This window comes from Elgaria multicarinata, chromosome 5, assembly GCF_023053635.1.
Source record: "Elgaria multicarinata webbii isolate HBS135686 ecotype San Diego chromosome 5, rElgMul1.1.pri, whole genome shotgun sequence".
Lineage (NCBI taxonomy): Eukaryota > Metazoa > Chordata > Lepidosauria > Squamata > Anguidae > Elgaria > Elgaria multicarinata.
Window position 1 is genome coordinate 34,416,145 of NC_086175.1, and position 25,521 is coordinate 34,441,665.

Consider the following 25,521-nt stretch of genomic DNA (forward strand, 5'->3'; position numbering starts at 1 on the left):
AACTACAAAACCCCATCCAAACAGAAGTAATTTTTACACCACATATTTATAATTAATAGTGCAATCCTATACATGCCTACCCATAGATAAGGCCCATTAAGTTAAATTGGTCTTACTCCCACATGTGCGTGTAGGTTGCAGCATAAATTCATCTAGATAAACTATACATTAATTGTGAATAGTTCTATGTACCACTGAAATCTAAAACAAAAATTAGAAAGTTATTTATTTATTTATTTATTGCATTTCTATACCGCCCAATAGCTGGAGCTCTCTGGGCGGTTCACAAAAATTAAAACCATTCAAAGTATAAAACAGCAGTATAAAACCGTAATATAAAATGCAATATAAAAGCTCAACCAGATAAAAACAGCAGCAATGCAAAATTACAAATTTAAAACACCAAGTTAAAATGTATTTATAGTTATCAGCTCATTAAGGTTGCATTCCACATATTATATATAAAAATGCAAATTTATTACAGTTTTTGTGTTTCTGCTGTAGAAATGCTCGTCTTCTTTACCCTCCCCAGAATCATCCCTGTTTTTCTTAAATAAGGATTTCTAAAAATGTAGTTTTCAATGTTGTTGTATCAAAGTGTTAAAATCACTGGTTCAATTTTTATGTCTCATTGGCAAGACTGTTGTAGTGTTTATTTTTTTCTATGAGCACTATAAGAGATAAAACTATTGCTACTAAGCAAGAAAACTGATGTTTTAATTATCAAAATTACATTGTTACCCTAGTTCTTCTAAGAAACCAAGTACCTCAAAAAATAACGTATCTGATATTGATATATTAGTTTGCTTTAATTACTTGCTAGCTTTTCAATATTGATTTCAGAGAGAATTTTTCTTTTGATGATCCAGTTGCTTTACAGATCCAGCCGGATGTGTTAACTGTCATTCTTAGAACAGTTTTTTTCTAAACACTACTCTCTTAATAATAGGTTTTAAAAGCAGTTTCTTCTGTTAATTTCCAAGCTCTTTTTCAAGACTCCCTGTTTAAGTTAGAGTGAAAGCTACTTTAGGCTATTCTCTGCCAAAAAGTGGTTTGGCAAGAGTTTGTGACTGAATTTGGCCAAAAAAAGTCAAACATATGGTAACAGTTAATTTACTGGTAGCTCTACCCTCATGAGAACTCCTTCTGAGAGCATATTACATTTTTATCTAACCTGTTCTAACTGAACAAGCTATTGGTTTGAAATATGATATGCCAGTATAGAAGTAGACCTTTAAATTAAACTTATGTTCAGAATAATAATATAAACCCACATAACTGAACTCAAAACACACAAGGCCAGGTTATCCTAGCGTTACTGGGTGTTGTCTGGTGACTTCATAAACTTCAAAATAAATAATAATTTCAGCTTTAAATATAACATTTCATATAAAGCTCAATAAATACTCCTATATTTGTGTGTGTATGTATTCACATGCTCCTTGCTCTCCCTTTCACACACATGCACACACACCTGTGTGTGTATGCATGTGTGTAGTGAGTTAAGCATTTACTTCTAGTGGGGACATGCTGATCTTCCTTGGCCGGGGGAGTGGGGGGTGGCAAGAGAAGGATACATGCCCAGTTTTAGAGCCCTAAGCTTTGTACACTACTAAGTTCTGGCTCAGATCTATATAAAATGTCCTCAGCATTAATATCTCTGTATTAATTAGTCTCTGGCATACAACTGTTTCTTCTAATCTTTGGTTTCTTGCCTATTTTATTTTAAAATCTTTATTCTTCTCAGCCAAATATTTATTTATTTATTATATTTCTTGTCCCACCACAAAGCTTGAATGGTTTCTCAAGGTGCTCACAAAATGTAATAATAACAAAACAGTTAAAAGCAAATTTAATAGTAATAAACAGAAATTAATGTAAAATACCAACCTGATCTAAACTATTGGTGAGGGAATCGTTCATTAGTGTAAGTCTGAGTAAGTCTCTTTTGGAGGGAATTAGATGGGTGAAATAACTCATACAGAGTAGGGCTCTTTTTCATTGGTTTTTTTTAAAACATTTAAAGCAGAGCTAGGGAGCCTCTGGCCTGTGAACAAAGTATAGGAGGGGCCATAGCTCAGTGTTAGAGCACATGCTTTTCATGTAGAAGGTCCCAGGTTCCATCTCCAGTGTATTTCCATAGCTGCTGCCAGTCAGTGTCGACAATACTGGGCTAGATAGGCAATTTCCTTCATGCCTCTGATCCAGCTTCTTCCCCTGACCCCTCCCCCTCAGTCCCAGACCAAAATCTTTTATTGCCAATCAACACCTGATGAGATTTTCCCAGCTGAAAATATCCTACCTCTGATATATTAGCTGATCAGAGAAAAGAGAATTTCCCCTGTTTCTCCACTACCATGCTGCATTTAAGCTTTTAAAAAGCCTGCATTGATGCCAGTGGAGGCTTTTTAAAAGTCTTAATTTTGGCATGGGAAGGAAGATTTAAGGGCTTCATCAGACGGGGGCAGATCATGGTTCCCTACCATCGCTTCTCCCCCCCCCCCCCCCCCGCAGCTTCTGTCACACAATACTGCCTCTTTTTCATGGAGAAGAGGAAATAAAGAAAGATCAAATGGCCCATTCACAGCAGGAGATTGTGGCAAGTTTCACTTCTAAAAATAAGTTGGATTTACTGGGGTCTTATTTTGTGACGAGAAGAAGGTCAGAAGGAGCAGGAGATGCATGGGAGATGGACGTCGCCGTCAAAAGGACCTGCCAAAAAAATGTGAGTGGGCAGTAACGGGCGTGCGATAAAATGCTTGTCTGATGACACTCCAACTCTCCCCTCCCCAACGTTGCAACCCCCTCTTAAAAGTCACCCTCCTCTGTTGCAATCAGTCTTTTGAAAATGGTTGCAGAATTGGGGGGGGGGGGAAGCTGACCCAGTGTTACTGATCTTCTTTGTTGAAGAACCCCAGGTTTTCCCAGAAAACAGTTTGAAAACATCTGATCTAAAGTCTTATCTTCTGCCAATAAGCAAATTCCAGCTCTTAGGTGCCCAGTTGTAAGCACTGACAATCTGCCACCATAATTTGGAGTGACTATAGGTATCTGGAAGCAGGGGCTAGGATGTAAACCCAGACAGGAGGCCAGGCCAGTACAACAAAAGTCATCTTTATGAAGTTTATATCCTGGGTTGAACAGCCTGCATTTGCTTCATCTAACTTATGGCCCCAGAGGTATAAGTAGTGTGGAAGGATTTCCTGATCCACAGAATGCCCTGTGGTGCTTCATACCCCTTAAATGTGCTGGATTGTAACGGATGCTACTTTTTAATACTGTAGAAGTGTAAATAATAAACTATGTTGTTGTTAAGAGCATTTTATTTAGAATATTTATAGTAATATTTATAATGTAATACTTCATCTTGTGTATCAATTTATAATATTTTACATTTTTATCCAACCTTCAAGAAGCTCAGAGTGGATTACAAGGTTTTTTTCTCCCCCTCACTGCCACCCCTCCACCCCTTTTCATCCTTTCAAGAACTCTATTAGATAAGTTAGGACGAGTGAAAGTGACTGGTCGAAGGTCACCAGTCTTAGTCCAGAATCTAACCACTTTACCACATTGGCTCTCAAGAATGTAAGAAACTGGCATGACTACTGCTGTTGTAAAAAGAGCGAAGCCTACAAAGATGTGAGGCTTTAAATTGCTGTCAACAGTGAACTTGTGTGTAGGGCCTAGGATTTAGTCCAAAGGCCTTTGTAATCCAGTGTATAATAGGAAAGACTGTTGTATTCTTTTTGTATGATCTGATAAAACATATTGCAATGGAATAGGGTAGCATATAACCTGCCTTGAAGATTTACAGTGCTGACTTTCCTTGAAGAAGCAGAATGTTGCGCCCAGCCTTTTGCAAATAAGAAAAAAAGAAGAAATTGTTGTATTACATATTGTTTCAAATGTGTTTTTGGCAAGTTCATGTAGCCTTTATCTTATGACCCAAGGCAATAATCCTTCATTCATTTTTACATGTGTGTACATTCAGGAAGCTGATGCAAATATGTAAGATTTGCCAAATCTGCCACAAAAGTTGACTCTTTCTTTAAAAATAAAACTCTTTGTGAAATACGATGGGCAGTATCCAGTGCTGGTACTGCACTTGTAGGAATGACTGCTATTTCATTGGGAAGCTAGCAATGGGAAGGGAGCTCCACTTGTCCCATTCCAGAAGTGGTAGTTTCTACCTTCATTCTGCTCTTTATGGTGCAGTAGCCGCTTGATGTCAAGCGATTGCTATAACTGTGGTTTGTCAGTGATTGTGAAACCAGTTATAGACATCCCAGCAAACCATGTTAGTGTGAATTGTGGCTTGCAAGCCAGCTTCAAAGTGTGGTTTAATATTCTGATTGGGCACCCCATGGCAAACCATGATTTGTGAGTTTACATAAATTCAGCCGTTAAAACAAACTAACATGTTCAGGAATGACTTCTAAATGCATTCAGTGGCTGCATTCAGACATCACGATGGCCCATGATAGGTTAATAAGCTTCTCACAGTAGCTTCTTTTTTAAATAGCTCAGGATCCTCCACCACACGAGATGGCTAATAAACTACTGTGAGTAGCTTATTAAACTACTGTGTGCAATTTGACTCACCCCCTTGTCCTGCTGCAGTTCTCTTGCCCAGGCAGTGATGCTGTTTCACCTCTGAAAAGCTGGAAGTTTGCAGGATCAGAAAAAACTTCATACACAGCCTCCCTGCATCAAGAGGTACCCGATCCACCATCAAACCCTTGTGCAATAACTCACCAAGGAGGTAAAATCCCAAGTGCCCCCCAAAGGGGGAAGTGGCTAGAAAACCTTGGGGGTTTGCAGGATTGGGAGCAAACTCCACACGCAGCTGCTCCTGGTCCGGAGGCACATGATCCACAATCAATTCCCTGCACATTTACTTCAGAGGAGCAAAAATCCCAAGTGCTCCCAAAAGGAGGAATTGGCTAGAAAACCTTGGGGGTTTGCAGGATCAGGACCAAACCTCATAGCTAGCCTCCTTTACTAAGGAAGCATCTAGTGCGTTATGAAAACCCAGTGCTAACTGTGAAAGCAGCAAAAATCCTGGGTGCACCAAAATGTGGGAGATGCCCAAAATGCAGGATTGGGACCAAACCTTATAGCCTGCATCCTCTACACTGCTAGCTTGGTCACTTTAACACATTCCTAAGCAGTAAGCCAGGGAAGAGCAGAGCAGCAGCTCTGTTGACAGTTCTTGCCGCACAGCTCTGTAACTAGCCAAAATAACCCAGGGTGGCCGCCACACAACATGATAACCCATGATGGGTTAAATAACCCATTCTGCAGACTGGGTTATCAGAGTGGGTTATTTTGGCCAAATAAGCCATCACGGATCAAAAAATTCCCACCAGATGGTACAATAACCAATGATGGTTTAATAAAGCCATCATGGGTTATTGTGACATCAGAAGCCAGTCAGCGAGTGTTTGATGTGAGGGGAATTGCAGTTTCTACAGGAAGTGTACACCTTTGCACATTTTAAATACAATTTAAAGAAAGCTGTGAACCGCCCAGAGAGCTTCGACTATTGGGCGGTATAAAAATGTAATAAATAAATAAATAAATAAATTTCTTGACTTCTATGGTTTGTTCATGTGCTTTCAGTGTAGTGCCCCTTTAAGTCCTCATGAGGGTTTGACTTTCTCACATGGAAAGGAATGGGAGACCTTGAGTTCTACAGAAAGAACAAAAAAGCTCCACTTGGAAACAGGATGAATAACCAAATCTTTGCTCCTAACAGTGTCTCCTCCACCCCAATGCCGGGGGTGGGGTAGCCAATACTCCCATTGACTTCTTTGAGAAAATACTGGTGTTTATATTGACTAAATAGTGGGAAACATGAGTTAATGTGAAGTAGCAATCTCTGCGTTTGCAATTTATTCCTGATGTTCTAATTTCCTTTTTTCACATATAGATGTTAGTGTGTGGTGGTGTTATAGGAGTGAGGAGCATATTGGGTGCGTCTGTATGGTTTTATATATTGATAAAGTGAGCAGAATATTTTACATATTTTAGTTCTCAAATATATATATATATATATATATATATATGCTCTACTTTTATCTTTTCTTTTTTGTGCCATTATGAATTTTTATGTTGGAAAATGTTGAAAGCAATTGAATAGTAAAGCTTCGATTTTTTTTTTGTTTGGCAGTCAGCTTCTGTTTAAAATTCCTTTTAATCTATCTATTGCATGCTTCTGTTTTCCTCTTGATAGCTGAAGGCACTGTGAAAGATCCTTCTTTATATGAACTTATTAAACAAATAATGCTGAAAAATGCTTTGTCTTTTTACGCTATAAAATGGACTGTTGTGTGAACTGTTAAATTTCTATTTGCCTTTCTTGGTTTTTGTCCCCTCTCCTTCCTTTTGGAAGAAAACCACAATTTCTATGCTAGATCTAAAGTTTCATTAAAATTGCTTATGCCCTGTCCCAGGCATTTTAAGTGGGCCATCTGTCTAAACATCTCTCTATTTTTTTTCTGATCATTTCCTCGACTTATTCATGAGCCATGGGAGGGCTTCTTTGTAGTCTCCATGTAGCTGGTTCAGTCTACCCCCACTGAATACATCTATGTGCTTGCATAACATATCTTTTCACAGTGTTGGAAATTCTCTGAACTTGGTTCAGATGAATGGCCCACTTTCTGAAGGGTTTTTCTCCCCCCCCCCCCCCGGTCTGCTGTAAAGATTTGTATGCAGGAATTGACCTCGGTGATGAAAGAATACAGCACATTATTCTTGATCGTTTACAGGCCTCCCACTGTGAAAGTTATGATGAAGGATTTCTTAATTATTCTTTGACCATTAATATTCTTTAAAGTCAATATATCACTTTTATTTAGCTGCTGAAATAGGCAGTTGTGCAGTGGCGAAAACTGGCCTCATGTATTTGTGGAGCATCATGTAATGTAGTTTTGCAATGTTGGGGTTGTTCTGCTTCTCACCTGAGAGTTTGAAGACAAATGAGATTTTAATATAGGCATTAAAAAACCCCTCTATACATCTGCTATATTGAATTTTAATAAAGAAAACCATATTTTTATTTTCATGACTCTTGGTGACATTTAATTCATATCCCATTGCATCATCAACACCAGTTGCAAGAAGGTGTGGGGGGAAAGCCATCTTTGGCTGCAAACTACACATTGAATTCCTTCATCCTGGTTGGCTGGTGGCAATCAAAGCCTTAGTAGAACAGCTATTTATCAGTTTGTATGAATGAAACTTTTTTTTAGTTTTGTTTCTTAGAGAGTTTTGTTTAATTACGGTAATGTCTGTATGTTTTATAGACATCCTGGTTTTTTTTAGGCATTCTGCAGGTTCTCTAGCTGAGAATCCATTGGAACAACAAAAATACAAGCTGTGAACACTGATGCTATGTACAGAGACAACCAAACTATTTGGCAAGGAGGCAAGAATGCAAGGAATATTATATTGTAGTTCTGTGTGTGCGTGTGTGTGTAAGTGACAAGCTGTGTTTACGCCAGATATTCTTTTGTACATCTCCCCCACCACCACCAATAAACCCTAGTGGACGTGCTCAATTTGCACCAAAATCAGTGTCTAGTCCTGGTTTATGGAATTTTTTTACATGCTGAAATTAATGTCTCAATACTGTCTGTAGCAGTTATGTTACAGACAAACTTTTTACAACTCCTTTCATCACAGCCATCATCCTACCCCTCTTCTCAGTTCTTAGTATAACTGGAATTGAGTCCCTTATTATTTCATGAGATGATTGAGTACACCAGAGGTAGGCAAATGTTTTGTGCCCATTGGATCTGGCAGTTTGAGACACTGTCCTGGCATTACTACAAAATGGCTGCCATGGGAGGCATAGCTAGTCACAAAGGACAAATAACCAGCCCCAAAGATTGGGTACAAGGCAGAGGCAGGTTCTTTGCCCCAAACGCACTAAACAACTCCTTTGAACCTATAGTTTATAGGACCAACAGAAACCTATCTCAGAGAAGCCAAACTCTTTTTCCATCTCCACCCCCTCTGCCAGCCATCTAATTTCCCTGCCCCCACCTCTTTTTCCTTCTCACTCTGAATCAGCACCATATACATTCTCACTCACCCTGGCTCAGCACCCATACACATGTGTTCGTTCCCCCCGTCTCTCACACAAACAACCATCCATGTATGCTCTATCCATTTATACACCCCCACATACAAACCCCATGTATCTATCATGCATGCGTACACACACACACACACCTCCCACCCTTCCTCACTGCAAGCACATGAAAAGCCACACTTACCCTTTGTAGGATTCCTCCAAAATCCCCCCTAAACTTTTTCTTTCTACCATTTTCTTTCTCTCCCGTACATTCAGACGTACAAGTACACAACCCAGCCTAACACCCAGCTGGCTCCTCTAACCTCCACTGGCTTCCTGTTGGCTTGCCTGACCATCCCGCTAGATTATTGCAGCCCTTCTTTGTCCCCTCCCTCTGCTGCCTTTAGCTCCTCCCCAGCTCACCAGGCAGAGGTGACAGAAGTCCCATTTCCTTCTTTCCTTTCTCTTTTTTCTGCATGCACTGCAAGGGAAAGGATCAAGCACCATTTCCTAAGAATGTCTGAGCCCCATGTATGACCCAGAGACATTCATGTGAAATGGAGATGGCCTTCACTTTTCTTTGAAGTATCCTCAGCGGCCAGTAAGAAAATTTAATTTTTTAAAAAGTGGGACTGGTAGGGCACCTCGGTGGCCTCTAAGAAAGGTGTCTTGGGGTACACAGATGCCCATGGGCACCACTTTACTTATCCAAAGAGCCCATCATCATCAAACCAGCTTTTTCACCCCATGCCCAACCTTTATCAAACTTGTTGTTGTTGTTTATTTGTTCAGTCGTTTCTGACTCTTTGTGACTTCATGGACCAGCCCACGCCAGAGCTTTCTGTTGGCCGTTGCCACCCCTAGCTCCCCCAAGGTCAAGTCTGTCACCTCCAGAATATCATCCATCCATCTTGCCCTTGGTCGGCCCCTCTTCCTTTTGCCTTCCACTTTCCCTAGCATCAGCCTCTTCTCCAGGGTAGCCTGTCTTCTCATTATGTGGCCAAAGTACTTCAGTTTTGCCTTTAATACCATTCTCTCAAGTGAGCAGTCTGGCTTTATTTCCTGGAGTATGGACTGGTTTGATCTTCTTGCAGTCCAAGGCACTCTCAGAATTTTCCTCCAACACCACAGTTTAAAAGCATCTATCTTCCTTCGCTCAGCTTTCCTTATGGTCCAGCTCTCGCAGCCATAGGTTACTACGGGGAATACCATTGCTTTAACTATGCGGACCTTTGTTGTCAGTGTGGTGTCTCTGCTCTTAACTATTTTATCAAGATTTGTCATTGCTCTCCTCCCAAGAAGTAAACGTCTTCTGATTTCCTGGCTGCAGTCAGCGTCTGCAGTAATCTTTGCGCCCAGAAATACAAAGTCTGTCACTGCCTCCACATTTTCTCCCTCTATTTGCCAGTTATCAATCAAGCTGGTTGCCATAATCTTGGTTTTTTTTGAGGTTTAACTGCAACCTGGCTTTTGCACTTTCTTCTTTCACCTTTGTCATAAGGCTCCTCAGCTCCTCCTCGCTTTCAGCCATCAAAGTGGTGTCATCTGCATATCTGAGATTGTTAATGTTTCTTCCTGCGATTTTAACTCCAGCCTTGGATTCATCAAGCCCAGCACGTCGCATGATGTGTTCTGCATACAAGTTGAATAGGTAAAGTGAGAGTATACAACCCTGCCGTACTCCTTTCCCAATCTTAAACAAGTCCATTGTTCCGTGGTCTGTTCTTACCGTTGCTACTTGTTCGTTATATAGATTCCTCAGGAGGCAGACAAGATGACTTGGTATCCCCATACCACCAAGAACTTGCCACAGTTGGTTATGATCCAAACAGTCAAAGGCTTTAGAATAGTCAATAAAACAGAAATAGATGTTTTTCTGGAACTCCCTGGCTTTCTCCATTATCCATCGGATATTGGCAATTTGGTCTCTAGTTCCTCTGCCTTTTCTAAACCCAGCTTGTACATCTGGCAATTCTCGCTCCATGAATTGCTGGAGTCTACCTTGCAGGATCTTGAGCATTATCTTGCTGGCATGTGAAATAAGTGCTACTGTCCGATAGTTTGAACATTCTTTAGTGTTTCCCTTTTTTGGTATGGGGATATAAGTTGATTTTTTCCAGTCTGATGGCCATTCTTGTGTTTTCCAAATTTGCTGGCATATGGCATGCATCACCTTGACAGCATCATCTTGCAATATTTTAAACAGTTCAGCTGGGATACTGTCGTCTCCTGCTGCCTTGTTATTAGCAATGTTTCTTAAGGCCCATTCAACCTCACTCTTCAGGATGTCTGGCTCTAACTCACTGACCACACCGTCTGAGCTATCCCCGATATTATTATCCTTCCTATACAGATCTTCCCTATATTCTTGCCACCTTTTCTTGATATCTTCTGTTTCTGTTAAGTCTTTGCCATCTTCGTTTTGATCATACCCATTTTTGCCTGGAATTTACCTCCGATGTTCCTAATTTTCTGGAAAAGGTCTCTTGTCCTTCCTATTCTATTGTTTTCTTCCACTTCCGCACATTGCTTGTTTAAAAATAATTCCTTATTTCTTCTGGCTAACCTCTGGAATTTTGCATTTAATTGGGCATATCTCCCCCTATCACTGTTGCCTTTTGCTTTCCTTCTTTCTTGGGCTACTTCCAGTGTCTCAGCAGACAGCCATCTTGCCTTCTTGGTTTTCATTTTCTTTGGGACGTTTTTTGTTGCCACCTCTTGGACAGTGTTGCGAACTTCTGTTCATAGTTCTTCTGGGACCCTATCTGCTAAATCTAGTCCCTTAAATCTATTCTTCACTTCCACTGCATATTCATTAGGAATATTAGTGAGCTCATATCTAACTGATCTGTAGGTCTTTCCTATTCTCTTTAGTTTGATTCTAAACTGCAATAAGAAGTTCATGATCTGAACTACAGTCAGCTCCAGGTCTTGTTTTTACTGTCTGTATAGATGTCCGCCACCTTTGGCTGCAAAGGATGTAGTCAATTTGATTTCGGTGTCGGCCATCTGGTGAAGTCCATGTATAAAGCCGTCTTTTCGGTTGTTGGAAGAGAGTGTTTGTTATGCACAGTGAGTTGTCCTGGCAGAATTCTATCAGCCTATGTCCCGTTTCATTTTGTTCTCCTAGACCATGCTTACCTGTAATTCCAGATGTCATTTGACTGCCCACCTTAGCGTTCCAGTCTCCTGTAATGAAAATAACATCTCTTTTTGGTGTATTATCCAGTAGGTGCTGCAGATCCTCATAGAACTGATCTACTTCTGCTTCTTCAGAGCAAGCAGGAAACCATAAAGCAAGGAGCGGGCAAGAGTTATCTTCCAGAACCCTTGACCACGTGTCCCTTGTGAAAGTGGCTGTTGATAAAGATAACTAATACACGTGGAATAAAAATAAAATATGGCTAACTTGAAAATAAAGTAACGATTTTAAATTAGATGATATGTATGTGGCATCCCAATTAGATCATATGTATGTGGTCCAGAAGCAACCAAGGAACGTAGGAAGCTGCCTTATACTGAGTCAGACTCTTGGTCCATCTAGCTCAGTATTGTCGACACTGACTGGCTCACCAGGGTTTCAGAGGTAGGATTCTTTCCCAGCCCTACCTGGAGATGCTGGGGATTGAACCTGGGACCTTCTGCATGGAAAGCAGGAGCTCTACCACTGAGCCACGGCTCCTCTGACAGAGGAAACAAGGCCTCTATCAACAAGGTGGCTCTGTCTAGGGAGTTGTGGATACTTTCAGCCCACCCTTCTTCAATAGGGAGCTGGTTGATTTGGTTGACGTATCCATGGTTCTTATGCCATCAGCTCCATTATAGGTAATTAGATAATGTTGATCAGCTCCGTTGTAGGTAATTAATGAGTGCAAGTTTAATATTTTGAAAAATGTGGCTGCCAGAGAGAGGTGTTTCCCCCCTTTAAATCGTTTGTGCTGACATTTTTAAAAAATGTTTATTAGCAAAGATATTAATAGAAATCCTATGCTATTTTATAGTTGTGGCTGTGTTTTGTGAACCGCCCAGAGAGCTTCGGCTATTGGGCGGTATAGAAATGTAATAAAATAAATAAATAAATAAATATTGGTATTCCTGTCCTCAGAGCTTTAAATGCTTTGATAGTGATACTCTTTCACTCTGATTTTTAGAAGTTAAGCCCAACTTGTATATGCAGGCATATTAATGTCACTTTCCATAAAAACTCTATGGTGGCTGCTGATTTCTATGCAGGTACAAAGAGGAAAAGGATATTCTACAAATACTGCATAGACTGAGAAAACCCGGTGAACTAGAACTCAGACAATAATATAACATAGCTATCATAAACAAATGATAGACCTTTAATAGCACACAAACACTGAAAATACAATAAACCAATATGAAACCAAATACGAAATCCATATGTAGTTGCAAATGAAAAGAACTGCCCCAAAGTGATGTGTTTAACAAAAAATATGGTTGTGGATCACTGTTTTGATGTCAGCAATAAGTTGTACAGAAGAGATACTATTCCAGAATGCACTAGCAAACAGCAGACATCTGGGAGTAAAGAAAGTTGCATAAACATTGGTTTTAGTAGATATTTCATCAACGTTTGCTGTTAAAAGGTGGCTGAGGGTGGAGGAAACCAGGCTGTTTGTTTGCTCAGAATCAACTAGACTTGGATGCTGTTTTTATTCTGTTATTGCTGTGTTTTTATTGTGTTCCAATGCATTGTTTTATGATGGTTTTAATCAAGTTGTATTTATGATTATAAGCCATCTTGAGTGCCATTTTTCTTGATAGAAAGGCGTACAAATCAAATAAATAATCAAATAAAGTCTAAAGAATTCAGTCTCTGCAATATAATAAATACTTGCTCCATAAATATTAAATATTCCTTTTCCTCATCTCAGTGTAGTCTTAATCATTGACACAATTCTTGCAACACAACTGAAAGCAATAAAAACAATAAACACAGAGAGAGAGAGAGAGACAGAGAGAGAGAGAGAGAGAGAGAGAGAGAGGACTACACAGCACCTTATCACTCTTGCCTTGAAGAAAAGCATCCTGGTGTCTGCCAGTCATATACACACCCTTTTTTGTAAGTGCTGTGGCAGACATTGGGGAATCTTCATAAGAACACATGAATCAGCCTTATCCTGAGTCCATCAAGCCTGGTACTATCTACGCCAATTGGCAGAGGCTTCCCACCATCTAATTCAGATTGTATGTATGAGAGCCTTTTTAAACTGGAGTTGGAGGGGATTGAACCTGTGGCTTTCTATATGCCAGGTATGTGGTATCACTGAACTCTCTGTTCGCCGTTAACTGCCAGGCACAAACAGCTAGCTTCATGGAGTAAATTCAACATAGTTTGGTTTTAGAGTGGCAACATGGCTGTTCGTATGTATGAATTGCCCTAGCAAATGACTTCAGAGGAGACTACTTGATTTGCACAAATTGCTGATTCAGTCTAGGCTAGGTAAGGTATCACACGTCAGACTCTCAAACCATTATCAACATGATTGCCTAAGCTTCTGTGAAATGTTTGTGGAAAGGTTTATCTTGATAACATGTTTGCTTTTTACCTAAGAAAGTTTATTGAGATTAAGTTACATTTTCCTTTTCTAATAATGTAATTAAGAATAATAGCGTACTCTAGGATTATTTGAAGTAAATGTAGGGAGCAGGAAGCGAGTAGGCTTCTGTCATAATGAAATCACGAAGCATATGTTGAGTGATAACGGGGGCATACAATCACAGGGGAAGAACTCAAGGAGAAAAGTGGGCCAATTATGGTAATGAACAGGTAGCCAAATGAAAAGGATGGAAGAGAGCATAGGGTAACAATGTGAAATTATGATTAGCGCAGTAAGCAGCTGGCACAGCCTAACTATTGTTGTCAAATGTCTGGAACATCACGGCAGAATACAGTTTAAGGACAGTCTGAAAGGACAAACTGCTTAGTCTGTGCATTTCTATAGGGAGTTCTTGAAATATATAAAGGTTGTGCTGGGAGACCAGCAACTCTCTGAAACTTTCATTTTGACACCTTGTGATATTACTAATTTGTATTCTGCGCTGCACCTCACTTGTAGCCTCATCTTATTTGCAGTGGCATTCTCCATAAATGTACAGAGATTCTTCTGCCCCTTGAAATTTACAACTTGATTTTAGCAATAACATGTCATTAGGAAGGTTGGATGAGTTTCAAAGCTGTAGAAAATAAATATTTAAGAACAAGAACAAAAAGCATTGGAATTGACTTTTTTCCTTATCCGTTAAGACTGGAGTTCCATACTTTTGTTCCCCTCTTGCTGCTTCTATTAATAACAAGAAAGCAGTTCATGTCTTCATGTTTAAAGAGCTATCCTCAGCAAAGTTGTGATTACAGGTTTTTATGAAATCCATCCTAATACTAGAAGACATAGTAAATATTTTTGAAATTGCTTATTTACGAAGCAATCCTAACTCTCCCAGGCAGCCATCTGAAGGAGGTTAGGCTTCAGCAGCAGCAACCCTCTGCCATCAGAGAGGAGCTTTGCCAGCAGAGTTGGATGGCATCTTCCTTTGGAGACCTCTGTTATGTGGTGTTTCAATCGGCAGTAGCCCCTGAAATGGGGCGTACCAGGCGACAGGGCAGGAGCAGTTGTGGATCCCCGAAAAGTGAACTAGTATAGATTATTCCCCCCATCCCTGTTGGTTTCAAAGATGGTGTTTTTTTTTTAAATAAAAATGCTGGACTAAAAAGCCTGGGAAATCCACCCCACACCTCCTGCGCTAGACAGTCTCAGCTGACCTGGGTTTGGAATTGTCAGTCAATCTGCCATTTCGCTCCCATGCCAACTCCAGTTAGAATTGCTTTCTTGTTGTATTGATTGGTTAGGTCTATTTCCCATCTTTCTATCGGCATGCTCAAAGTGTTTAACAAAATTAAACATTGTTCAGAGCAATTACAATTCATTACAAAATCAAAGCAAGCATAAGAAGCACCATATAGTACAGCCTTTCTCAACCTGGGGCGCTCCAGATGTGTTGGACTGCATCTCCCAGAATGCCCCAGCCAGCTGGCTGGGGCATTCTGGGAGTTGTAGTCCAACACATCTGGAGCGCCCCAGGTTGAGAAAGGCTGATATAGTAGATGATACTTGGTTGAAAACGGGAGAGCTGCATTTGCCCTCTCCCTTTGTTGCTATCACTTCAAAGTCAGTGCAGCAGCAGTGATAGTTGACCAGCGGCTGGGTTTTGGACTTCAATTTCAAAGCCAGCTTAGTGTTGTCTACTTTGACTGACAGTGGCTCTTCAAGGTCTGAGGCTACCTGAATTACTTTAACCCGAGGATGCCGTGAATTGCAGCTGGGATATTCTACGTACAAAGCATGTTGTCTACACTGGACAATGCCTCTCCTGATGACAGAATTCCTATAGTGCTTAAGTCCTACATGTGACTACGTTCTGCAAATTATCATTAAACTTCAGCCAAGTGACTGCCAAAAGAGTTGTAGCCTTATGATACTTTGTCCAAACATTAAGTCCTTTAAAATTTGTGAGTCTGAAATGGGTCAGAAGATGGTAACTGAATCCAAACTGTATCACCAGGGAGCTTTGGAGACCCAATGCAGAGGCCTGTCTGTCTTAGGAGCAAAGCATGACTGAAAGGTGGCTACAAAAAATGTTAGGATTTTAATTATTTTATTTTGTTAGATGTTGTACGTTGTTTTGAGCTGGAGCATAGGTGGAGTAAATATGCCTGGGCATCTTGTAATGTTTATTCATTTCATTTCTATACTAACCAATATGGAATATATGTCTATAGCAGGGTTTGTCAATTACCAGGGATCAAGGGCCCATGTTGCTCCCTGAACCCTGTTGAGGGCCTCACTCCTGCCCTCCACCGCTGACTTTGCTGCATTGCAGCAGCAAAGCCACCAATTTTAAAAGCAAAGTCAACACTTTTTTTGCTGCTGCACCACCAAATTTTAGCAACACATTTAGTGGTGCCTCAGGGATGAATACAAAAAAGGCTCATACAGACTGTGGGGGCTGTGTTGCCACCTCTGTTCTATAGAATGCGATACAGTATGGTAATTGTCTGGGATAAAATATGGTTAAAGACGTTTAAAATATTCTTCATCTTGTTATTTCTCTAGGGTTTCTGTTGCTCAACCAGATGCAAAAAACTGGGAGCTATCAGTCCAACTTGGAGAAACAACTCATTCAGTCATTGTTTCCTGGCAAGGATCAACATGCTTGGTAAGTGTTCACTCACTTGTAACAAATAGTCAATATTTTATCATCATGTGTTATTCTTCACTTTGGTCCCAAAATTAACATTGCAATTAACAATAAACTATACTAAAATACTAATTTATTTACACACATAATCTTTATGAATGCAATAAAAATGACAAGGCGTCAATTTTTACCTGCTATCAAAGTCATCTACGAATTATTATTAAATCGTATCATCTTAATTAACTCAGTCCATATATCCACTGAATATGTTTCAACTGCTGGAATTCTTCCTATCTGATGAACACCAGTATTAAAACAAATTCAGCTGCTATAAAGAATGATTTTGTGATTTGATCATATTGAAGTAGCAATTTTTAGAAGACATTGATAAGATACGAAAGTAGTTGAAAAGCTCGACTACTATCAGCTGTCTGAGGGTATCCTACTCCCTGAAACAATTCTACCTTTTCTCCATTGTGGCCCCATGCCTAGAACCTCCTCACAGAATGCTTCTGTGCAACCATATCTCGTACATCCTCCAAAATCCTCCAGGAAGCCTTTGGAAGAACGCCCATGCATCAACACCCCATACCCTCTAACATGACTTAGAGATTCACTTGGAAACAAACAGCAGTAGGGCCTTAAATGTGTCAGCTCCCACCCTATGGACAGCCCTTCCAACTGAGATCAGGCATGCATCTATATTTCTTTGTTTTCATTGTTTCTGAAAACTCTTTTTAGATAAACATTTCCTTACTCATGAGTAAATTCAGGCCTCTGTTTCATTGGTAGATTTGTTTGTATTGTAATTACACTCTGAGATCTTTTGATGTGGAGTGGTTTATAAATCCCATAATAAATAAATAAGTAAGTAAGTAAGTATAAGCCAAAGGGCACATAATTGAAATAATTCCATATTTCCCCCCGTTTATCTCTGTCTCTACTCTCTGCCCCTTCCTTTCTTGTTTCTCTGTGTCTGTTTTTAGATTGTAAGCCCTGTTAAACTAATTCTTTGTAAAGTGCCATGTACCTAGATGGAACTGTATAAAGAAATAATATAAAGTGCATTGTGCATCTGCATCTGTGAAGTAGATGGTCGGAAGGAATCTGTAGTGAATTACTTTATCCCAGCACTTCCCAGGTTAATTTAATATCTGTATAAAGAGGGTCAGGCTATGAATGCACTCTAACTTAATAAAGGGAATCTCAAGGTTTATGGCCAGGTATCTCTGCAGATCCGAAGATTTTAGATCGGATGGGGTAGGGGGAGGAAAGTGGTTACAATTTAGGCTGTGCTACGTCAACTTCCTCCTCTCATTCTGATACCTCTCAGCTCAACACCCAAGGTGTTACTGCAGTCCTATTCTACAGCATGCACACATCCCCACTCAGATCAGCTTGGGCTGAAAAGATTGTGGATGCACTGGTGGTGGGTAGAGTCAGGTCTCATGCTGAGCGTTCCTTAGCACTGAGAGGTGCTTGGGAGGGGAAGCGGGGGTTGCATGCTCAACACTGATTGATACTTGGGAGTGAGGGAGTGAGGGAGTGCACAGCTCACCAGACAGATGGCAACTTGTCACATTTGCTGAAGGGGAAAGGAGCTCTCACCATGGTGTGTGTGGTGAGCAATTTGTTTTTGGTAGCAGAGGGATTTGAGAACAGAAAAGGCAAGGTAGGCAGAGAATATGAGACTTATAGAATTATAATTCTATAGTTTTTAGAATTATTTTAGAAAATGTAGGGAGCAGGAAGCAAGTAGGCTTCTATCATAATGAAATCATGAAGCATTGTGTGATGTACTTCTTGATGTGTTGCGGACTGTAAGTGGGGAATTGCTTGTTTGAATGCTCCCCGTTTGGAAAAAAAAAATCCTGCATTTTTTAAACTAGCATGCCAAGAAATTCTTCTCCCTGTAATGCTAGATTGTTGTGTACATGTAGTTTTTACAATGTGTTTTTAAGTGTTCCTCTAGTCTTCTACCTGCAGCCTGAAGGACAGAACTGTGATTCTCCTGATTGTGTGTTTCAGCTCATAGGCCTGGAGTCATAGTTAGTGGAAAGGCAGGCTAATGCTAGGGATTGTGTGATAACACAAATAGCTGTGGATTGCAGGCAGCAATGAGCCAGTTACCCAAGTAAGAAGTGAGTGTGGCATATGGTCTTGCATTAATGAGTTTTAACATGAAGGCTATTGATCCTGATTCAGTAAAGCTAGGAGATTTCATCTGCCTTATAGTGTATCTGAAGATTTCCATTTTAACAGTGAGAGGGACTTCTGCACATCAATTTTGTAAAAACAAGGGGCTTTTCCAAATTATCGTTCTTTAATGCATTTATGTGCAGCTACTACACATTTATTACAAAGGATCCAGATGTCTTTGTTCCAGATGACACTCAAATTATGAGGAAACCATGCCTTGTTGAATGACTGCTCTATTAGAATGATCATGATTACTTACTGGATTATACTAATTGTTGATAGTGTTTACGTTTAATTCTAAGGGGTCTTTTTCCTTACTGCTTTAGAGGATGAACACTCACCAGTCTAAGAGTGCTCAGCAAAATAAAACCAAAAGAGTGGCAAGCAGAAGCAAAGTTACTCCTTTCCCATGCAGCACTGTCCCACCATTTTGTATCTTTTGGGGGGTCATTTTTGTTGTCTTTCTCCTAGTTCTGTGAAGGCATCTCATTTCCATCACTGAAGTAAATATCTCCGCCCATTCTTTAAAGAAAAAGAAAAGGCAAAGGGGACTATGCTGTCCACACTGCAAAGCTACCAACTACTGTTGCTGGTTTTTTAGACATCTGAGAGTAGTGAAAGTGTGTGTGTGTGTGTGTGTGTGTTCGTGTGCGCGCGCATGTTTTTCCATTGCTGGAAAAGGCCTGTGGATTGTAACCTCATTGCCAGTTTGGATCGCTTTTCTGTCTTGGCTAATGCAAAGCTATATTATTTAGGGACCTACAACTCAGATGTTATGCAGTTCTTTCACATTCTATGATCTGATTGATATAGAATCAGAAAGGCCTTTGCGCATCATGGAAGCCTGGAAGTTATGTCTAGTATTCAGAAGTTCAGTCTAGTATTCCGAAAAATAGGTTTAGGCAAAAAGCTTGGAGTAAGGAAGCGAGGCTGACTGTTTGCTTTCTCCTCCTCTTTAATAAGAACGTAAGAAGTGCCCTGCTGGATCAGACCAGGGTCCATCTAGTCAAGCACTCTGTTCACACAGTGGCCAACCAGCTGTCGACCAGGGACCAACAAAGCAGGATATGATGCAACAGCACCCTCCTATCCATGTTCCCCAGCAACTGGTGCACACAGGCTTACTATCTCGAATACTGGAGATAGCACAAAACCATCAGGGCTAGTAGCCATTGATAGCCTTCTCTTCCAGGAATTTATCCAACCCCCTTTTAAAGCCATCCAAATTGGTGTCCATCACTACGTCTCGTGGCAGTGAGTTCCATAATTTAACTATGCGCTGTGTGAAGAAGTACTTTCTTTTATCTGTCCTGAATCTCCCACCAGTCAGCTTCATGGGCTGACCCCGGGTTCTAGTATTATGAATGAGGGAGAAAAATGTCTCCCTATCCACATTCTCCACACCATGATTTTGTACACCCTTGTGGTATCTGCAGCAACGCTTCTTAGGTCTCCCCTGCCCGGCCACCATTTATTTTTTGCTTGCCCTTCCTTGAGTGCATATGTTCTTGTGCTCATTTCCATGTGCTGAAAGCACTTGGGTGTAACTGTCCTAGGTTCCTCTTGTCATGGTAGGATAGGGTGCTTAACTTGTAGCTGCTACCCTTGCCATAGTAGGATGGTATGCTTAATTTGTAGTTGCTCCATTCATCGGTAGTTGCTCCATCTTGTTGTTTCCAAACTGCAAGTAGATTTGTGTCTCACCCTGATGTTTTTAGAGGCAAACTTGAAATGTGTAGACACCTTGAAAAAATAATAGTATACCATGAAGAGCATCTTTACTTATCTGAGATGCATTGTAGAGCTATATGTTAAATTTATGGTAAAACTAATAGTAGAGGCTACAAAAAATTAGAAGTATAAACAATGGTAGATCTACATACAATAGCCCAGTATCGTAAAAGGTTCAATTTATTGAATTCTCTACTCTATAATTTTCCTGTCACTGAAAGGGGGGGGATGCTCAGTGAGAAACAAAAGAGTGAAAGATAAATAATTGTGCTTTCTTTTTTTAGCTGCATTCTGATATTTATTTGGTTTGTTTCCCTCTCTGCTGTGAATATCTCTGAATTGGGAAACTAGAAAGCACACTCATTTTGGTATCCTCCTGATATTAAAAGTCTTGGGGATAAAAGGATGGAGATTTTTTTAGCTCCATGTATGCTACTTCCAACAGCTTGAATGTCAAACATTTTTAGCTTAGAATTCAGTCTGCTTCTTACTGGTGTTGTCGTCCTTTTTACAATGCCTACAAGCACACTAGGTGTGTTCTGGAATGGAATGCAATTCAGAGGAACCATTTCTCCAATGAGTTCAGTTCCACTAATGTTTCAATGTTTTGGCTTGAGAACCAAAATCAGCTTGAGAAAATTAAATTCAACTTAAAAAAAAATTAGGAAAAGTTCCATGTACCATCTTGTCATGCATGTCAGTAATTCACTGCATATATTGGAACAGCAGTTTTAAATAAAATTAAATCACACTAAAGTTGTTGTCTCTTGAAATAGTTTTATAATTGTATTGGTCCTAAGATTATGCCTTTTGCTTATTTAGCATCTGCATTTTCTGCATTTAAATGTGCACATGGTTCTAGCAATACTCAGTGCTTTGCAAGGTTCGCTCCACATAAATATTTATAGTATTGTGAAATATTTTCTATTTAAGCAACTTCCTGTTCTTTCTCATCTTTCATGCTTACCATTTTGTTTTGGAATCTTCTGTTCTCTTGTGTTGGGGTGATGACCTTTTTTTGACCGTATACATTCCAATCATATCTGTTGTTTTCTCCCCAACCCTTGCTGTCCTTTTAAAAATGAATGAAAAGCTAACCTTTTTCATGTAGGTCCTCCTGTTCCCATTAAGGAGCCACATGAATGCGAGAAGCAGATTTCAGTGTATGTATATATAGAACCAACCCTGTCTATACATAAAGTTTTGTATATTCAACAGCCACCTTCATCACCCCTATCCTCATCACTATTGCTATTTCATTGCTCCCTGTGTACCTGAACCAGAAACAAAGAAAACTTTGGGTGAGGAGGGGAGATGTTTTGGTGTAGGGGGGTGTTATATATTGCACAGAGGTTAATTGACGCTGCAGCAGAAGGCCTCATTTGGAATACTGTGTACGGTTCTGGGTGCCCCATTTCAAAGAAAGAAAATCACAGAGCTAGAAACATACAGAAAAAGGGAACTAGGACCTTCAAACAACTGGGACATGGCTGCGAGAGCTGGACCATAAGGAAAGCTGAGCGAAGGAAGATAGATGCTTTTGAACTGTGGTGTTGGAGGAAAATTCTGAGAGTGCCTTGGACTGCAAGAAGATCAAACCAGTCCATACTCCATACTCCAGTCTGCTCACTTGAGGGAATGGTATTAAAGGCAAAACTGAAGTACTTTGGCCACATAATGAGAAGACAGGATACCCTGGAGAAGAGGCTGATGCTAGGGAAAGTGGAAGGCAAAAGGAAGAGGGGCCGACCAAGGGCAAGTTGAACGGATGATATTCTGGAGGTGACAGACTTGACCTTGGGGGAGCTAGGGGTGGCGACAGCCGACAGAAAGCTCTGGCGTGGGCTGGTCCATGAAGTCACGAAGAGTCGGAAGCGACTGAACAAATAAACAACAAAAAAACCATTTGGAGTATTTAAAGTTTAAGGGAAAAATAGCTTAGGGGGACTTAATAGAGGTTTTTAACGTTGTGAATGGTGTGGTGAAAGTAGATAGAGATTGGGTTCAGATGACACAATAACCAACGGTGGGTTAAATAGTCAGCAGTTGGTTATTGTGTCATCTGTTGGGACTTTTTCATACTACGGTTGGTTAGTCAGCAGAAATAACCAACACAAACAACTAACACTGTGCAGAGTTAATTATTTGAACAACTGTTGATTATCGTGTTGTCTGTTGGGCACCGTTGACTATTTTGTCACACATAGTTGGTTATTTTCGGCAACTACAGAGTCACCTGGCAAGAACAACAAAATGGGCAGCTGCCGCTCTAGTCCAGCTTGCAGAATTTACAATGGCTGATGGGATACCAGTGGGAGGACTAAGTGGAGGAGAGAGGGAGGGGGATGTGTAAATCAAGCACATCATTTGATTAATAGTCAACTTGACTCTGGCCTTAATCCACACCATGGTTGATTATAATCATGTTGTGTGGGGTGTACCCCCTCGATAATCAACCGTGGAGTTGACTAATAATCCACCATTGACTATTGTGTTGTCCAAATGCTGCCAGAAACTTTTATTCCTCTCTACAGTCTTTCAAACCCTAGCCATTTGGGATCAGTCTACTCAAAAGACTACCCACTCATGTATGAGCCCCTTCGTTGCCTGAGACCCTTTGCCAGCTGACTTAGCTTGCAGAGACCAGGCAGGCAATGATTGGAGAGATCAGTTTTTCTGTCTTTGCATCTCAGCTATCAAACTCTCCCCCAAAGGGAGATGCACCTGGTGCCTTTGTTGTTATTTTTTAGTTCCAGCAAAGTCTGTCCTATTCACTTGGGTCTTTAATAAAAAACCCTGAATTTATTTCTGTAGGGTTCCACCAGTTTTTTTAACTGCTATCTCAGGAGGTCTTTTCTGTTCCATTTAGTTCTACGATTTTGTACTTGTTTTTAAATTGGTTTTTCTTATGGTTATTTATTGACATGATGTTAACTGACTAGGGTACTACTTGTTGTACACGTTTTATTAAATTAAATTGATGTGTAATACTAGAACTCCAGGTCACTCGGTGGAATTAATTGGCGTTAGGCTTGATGCACAAAAGGTCATACTGCTTCACATAATAGACTTATGGAATTCATTGCCACAAGATGAGTTGATGCCCAGAAGCTTAATTCATTAAAAAAGAAAAGAAAGGGGGTTGTATGAATTGATGGAGGATGGCTCTATCAATATCTTAGTCATAATAGGGTGCTTCCATGTCAAGAAGCTGTATATTCATGAATACCAAATTCTGGAGACAAACACAGGGATGCTAATTGTGCCATGTCAGAGTGCCTGGAAGCTTCTGGATAGCTACTGTTAGAAACAGAACATTGTACTACATTAGCCTTCAACAGTGGGCGTTGCTAGACCTACCGGGTGTTCCGTCATTGAGGAGCGGTGAAAGCGGCTTTTCCCGTTCAGCCGTGACGCCTCATGCTCCACACCTGCCTTCGATTTGTGGCGGAAGTTTGCGCCGGTTGTGCTGCTGCCGCCGCGAGCACGGTTGCGCAGCCACACCGGCCTGATTGCCGCGGCTTTTTTTTTCGCTCGCTGCACGGTTTGCGCACGTCCGAAAGACCGCAAACTTGCACAGCCGTCAGCGATGCCGCCGCCGGCCCTGGCGGCGGCAGCGGCGGCAGTGCCAGTGCCAGCTGAAGTGCTGCTGGTGCTGTTGAGGGTCAACATTGATGCGCTCACTTCCTGATGGGGGTCGTGGCAGGTGTCATATGACCCGAGGTCAATCGTCTGCATGGCCACTCTGTGCCTACATCTCCCATCATGCCTCTGAGGTGTCGGCGGCGATGATCGCCTCTGTGCCCTCTGCCCCATCCCAAGGAGCCAACCCACATCTGGCCGTAGCCATGGCAGCAGCCCACAAACAGCTCTGCCCTCTGCCAGCCTGGTACCCACACTAACAGGCAGCGTACAGCACCGCCATTATGCGGCCACGGTAGCTGCCCACCGCAAGGAGTCACCAGCCACTTTTCCGGTCCTCCGGTCCTGCGCAAACTGTCACTGGGGAAATAAAAAAAATCACTAGAACAGGCGCACATCCCCCACCCATCCCCCACACACCCCAGCAGCACACTAGCCACTTTTCCGTTCCTCCGTTCCTGCGCAAACTATCAGTGGGTGAGTAAAAAAAAAAAGACGCTCCGCCGCGCTGCCCCAGCTGGCAGACTGCGCGCAAATGGCGGAGGCGGCTTGACCGAAGCCGCTGACCACTCCCCCTTAGCACGCCTTTTCCTGCCCAGTGCGGACCGCAGTGACCTCACATCCTCCCACACGTACTCCAAATTACCGCGGGACGGCAGGAAAAGGCGCCCTAAAACTCACTTTTTTAAAGTCGGGAGAAAGAGGCTTCGCCGCAGGATAACGGCGGATCCTCGTGAACGTCATCTGGAAGCCTCGACGTGACTGCGGAAGGTAACGCGCGCTAGAGCCTCGTCTAGTAACGCCCAGTGTGGTGTCCTCCAAATGTTTTGGACTAAAACTCCCATCCTCAATGATTATTGGTTATGTTCGCCAAGGAAAATGGAAATTGGAGTACAAAACATATGGAGCGTACTGCATCAGGTAAGGCTGGACTAGATGGAACTTGGTCTGATCCAGAAAGGGCCAGGGAATTTCAGGTTTATTCACAGATATTGCAGCAGCAGTTTCATTTGTGAGCCTGCAGGGATGCCTGCTTCCACAGCATGAACCACTGATGGAAGTTGCTGTTGTGTCTTCTATGACATTACACTGGAGACTTGAATAGACCACTCACATTTATGAAACATGAATTAGCTTTGAGGGAGACATAAGTGATTCTGCATGCTTGGATGGCTGTAGGACTTTCTTCTCTAATGAAGCAATAGAATCCTTCAGAATACTTGGGGACTTGTTGCCTATAGAAGCCCTTTGAAAGGTACCAAGATATTCTTGGATCAAACTGCATCTTGCATTGTTACTCAATTGCAAATGAAGTAGGGCATGTTTCACCAGTAATGTGGCATAATGTTTTTGTAGGGCATGTTTCACCAGTAATGTGGCATAATTTGTCATATGCACTACTTGCAGACTTAGGCAAAGTTGCCCCATGGGTTTCTAAACTAAATAGTTTTTACGCATGGACACAAAAAAAGGATGCATTTTAGAATAATATAAACTAAATTTACCAGTTTACAAATTTACCTCTGTCCTCACACTGGTGTACATGCTAACCAACTCACAGACCAAAGCAAACTTTTGTGTCATTTCTGCAGACTTTAAAGTGGAAAAATGGTTCTGAATCGATATTCAAAAATGTTGTCATGTAT

The 25,521-nt window shown here is 41.1% G+C and overlaps 1 protein-coding gene across 2 annotated transcripts in view; it reads left to right on the forward strand.

Moving 5' to 3' along the window:
* Window positions 1-25,521, forward strand: part of PCCA (propionyl-CoA carboxylase subunit alpha) — a 260,737-nt gene that overhangs the window by 147,555 nt on the left and 87,661 nt on the right. For both annotated transcript variants that reach the window (XM_063126107.1, XM_063126108.1), the window contains exon 19: window positions 16,219-16,321. In XM_063126107.1, coding sequence (XP_062982177.1) covers window positions 16,219-16,321 — 103 coding nt within the window. The remainder of the gene's footprint in view (window positions 1-16,218; window positions 16,322-25,521) is intronic.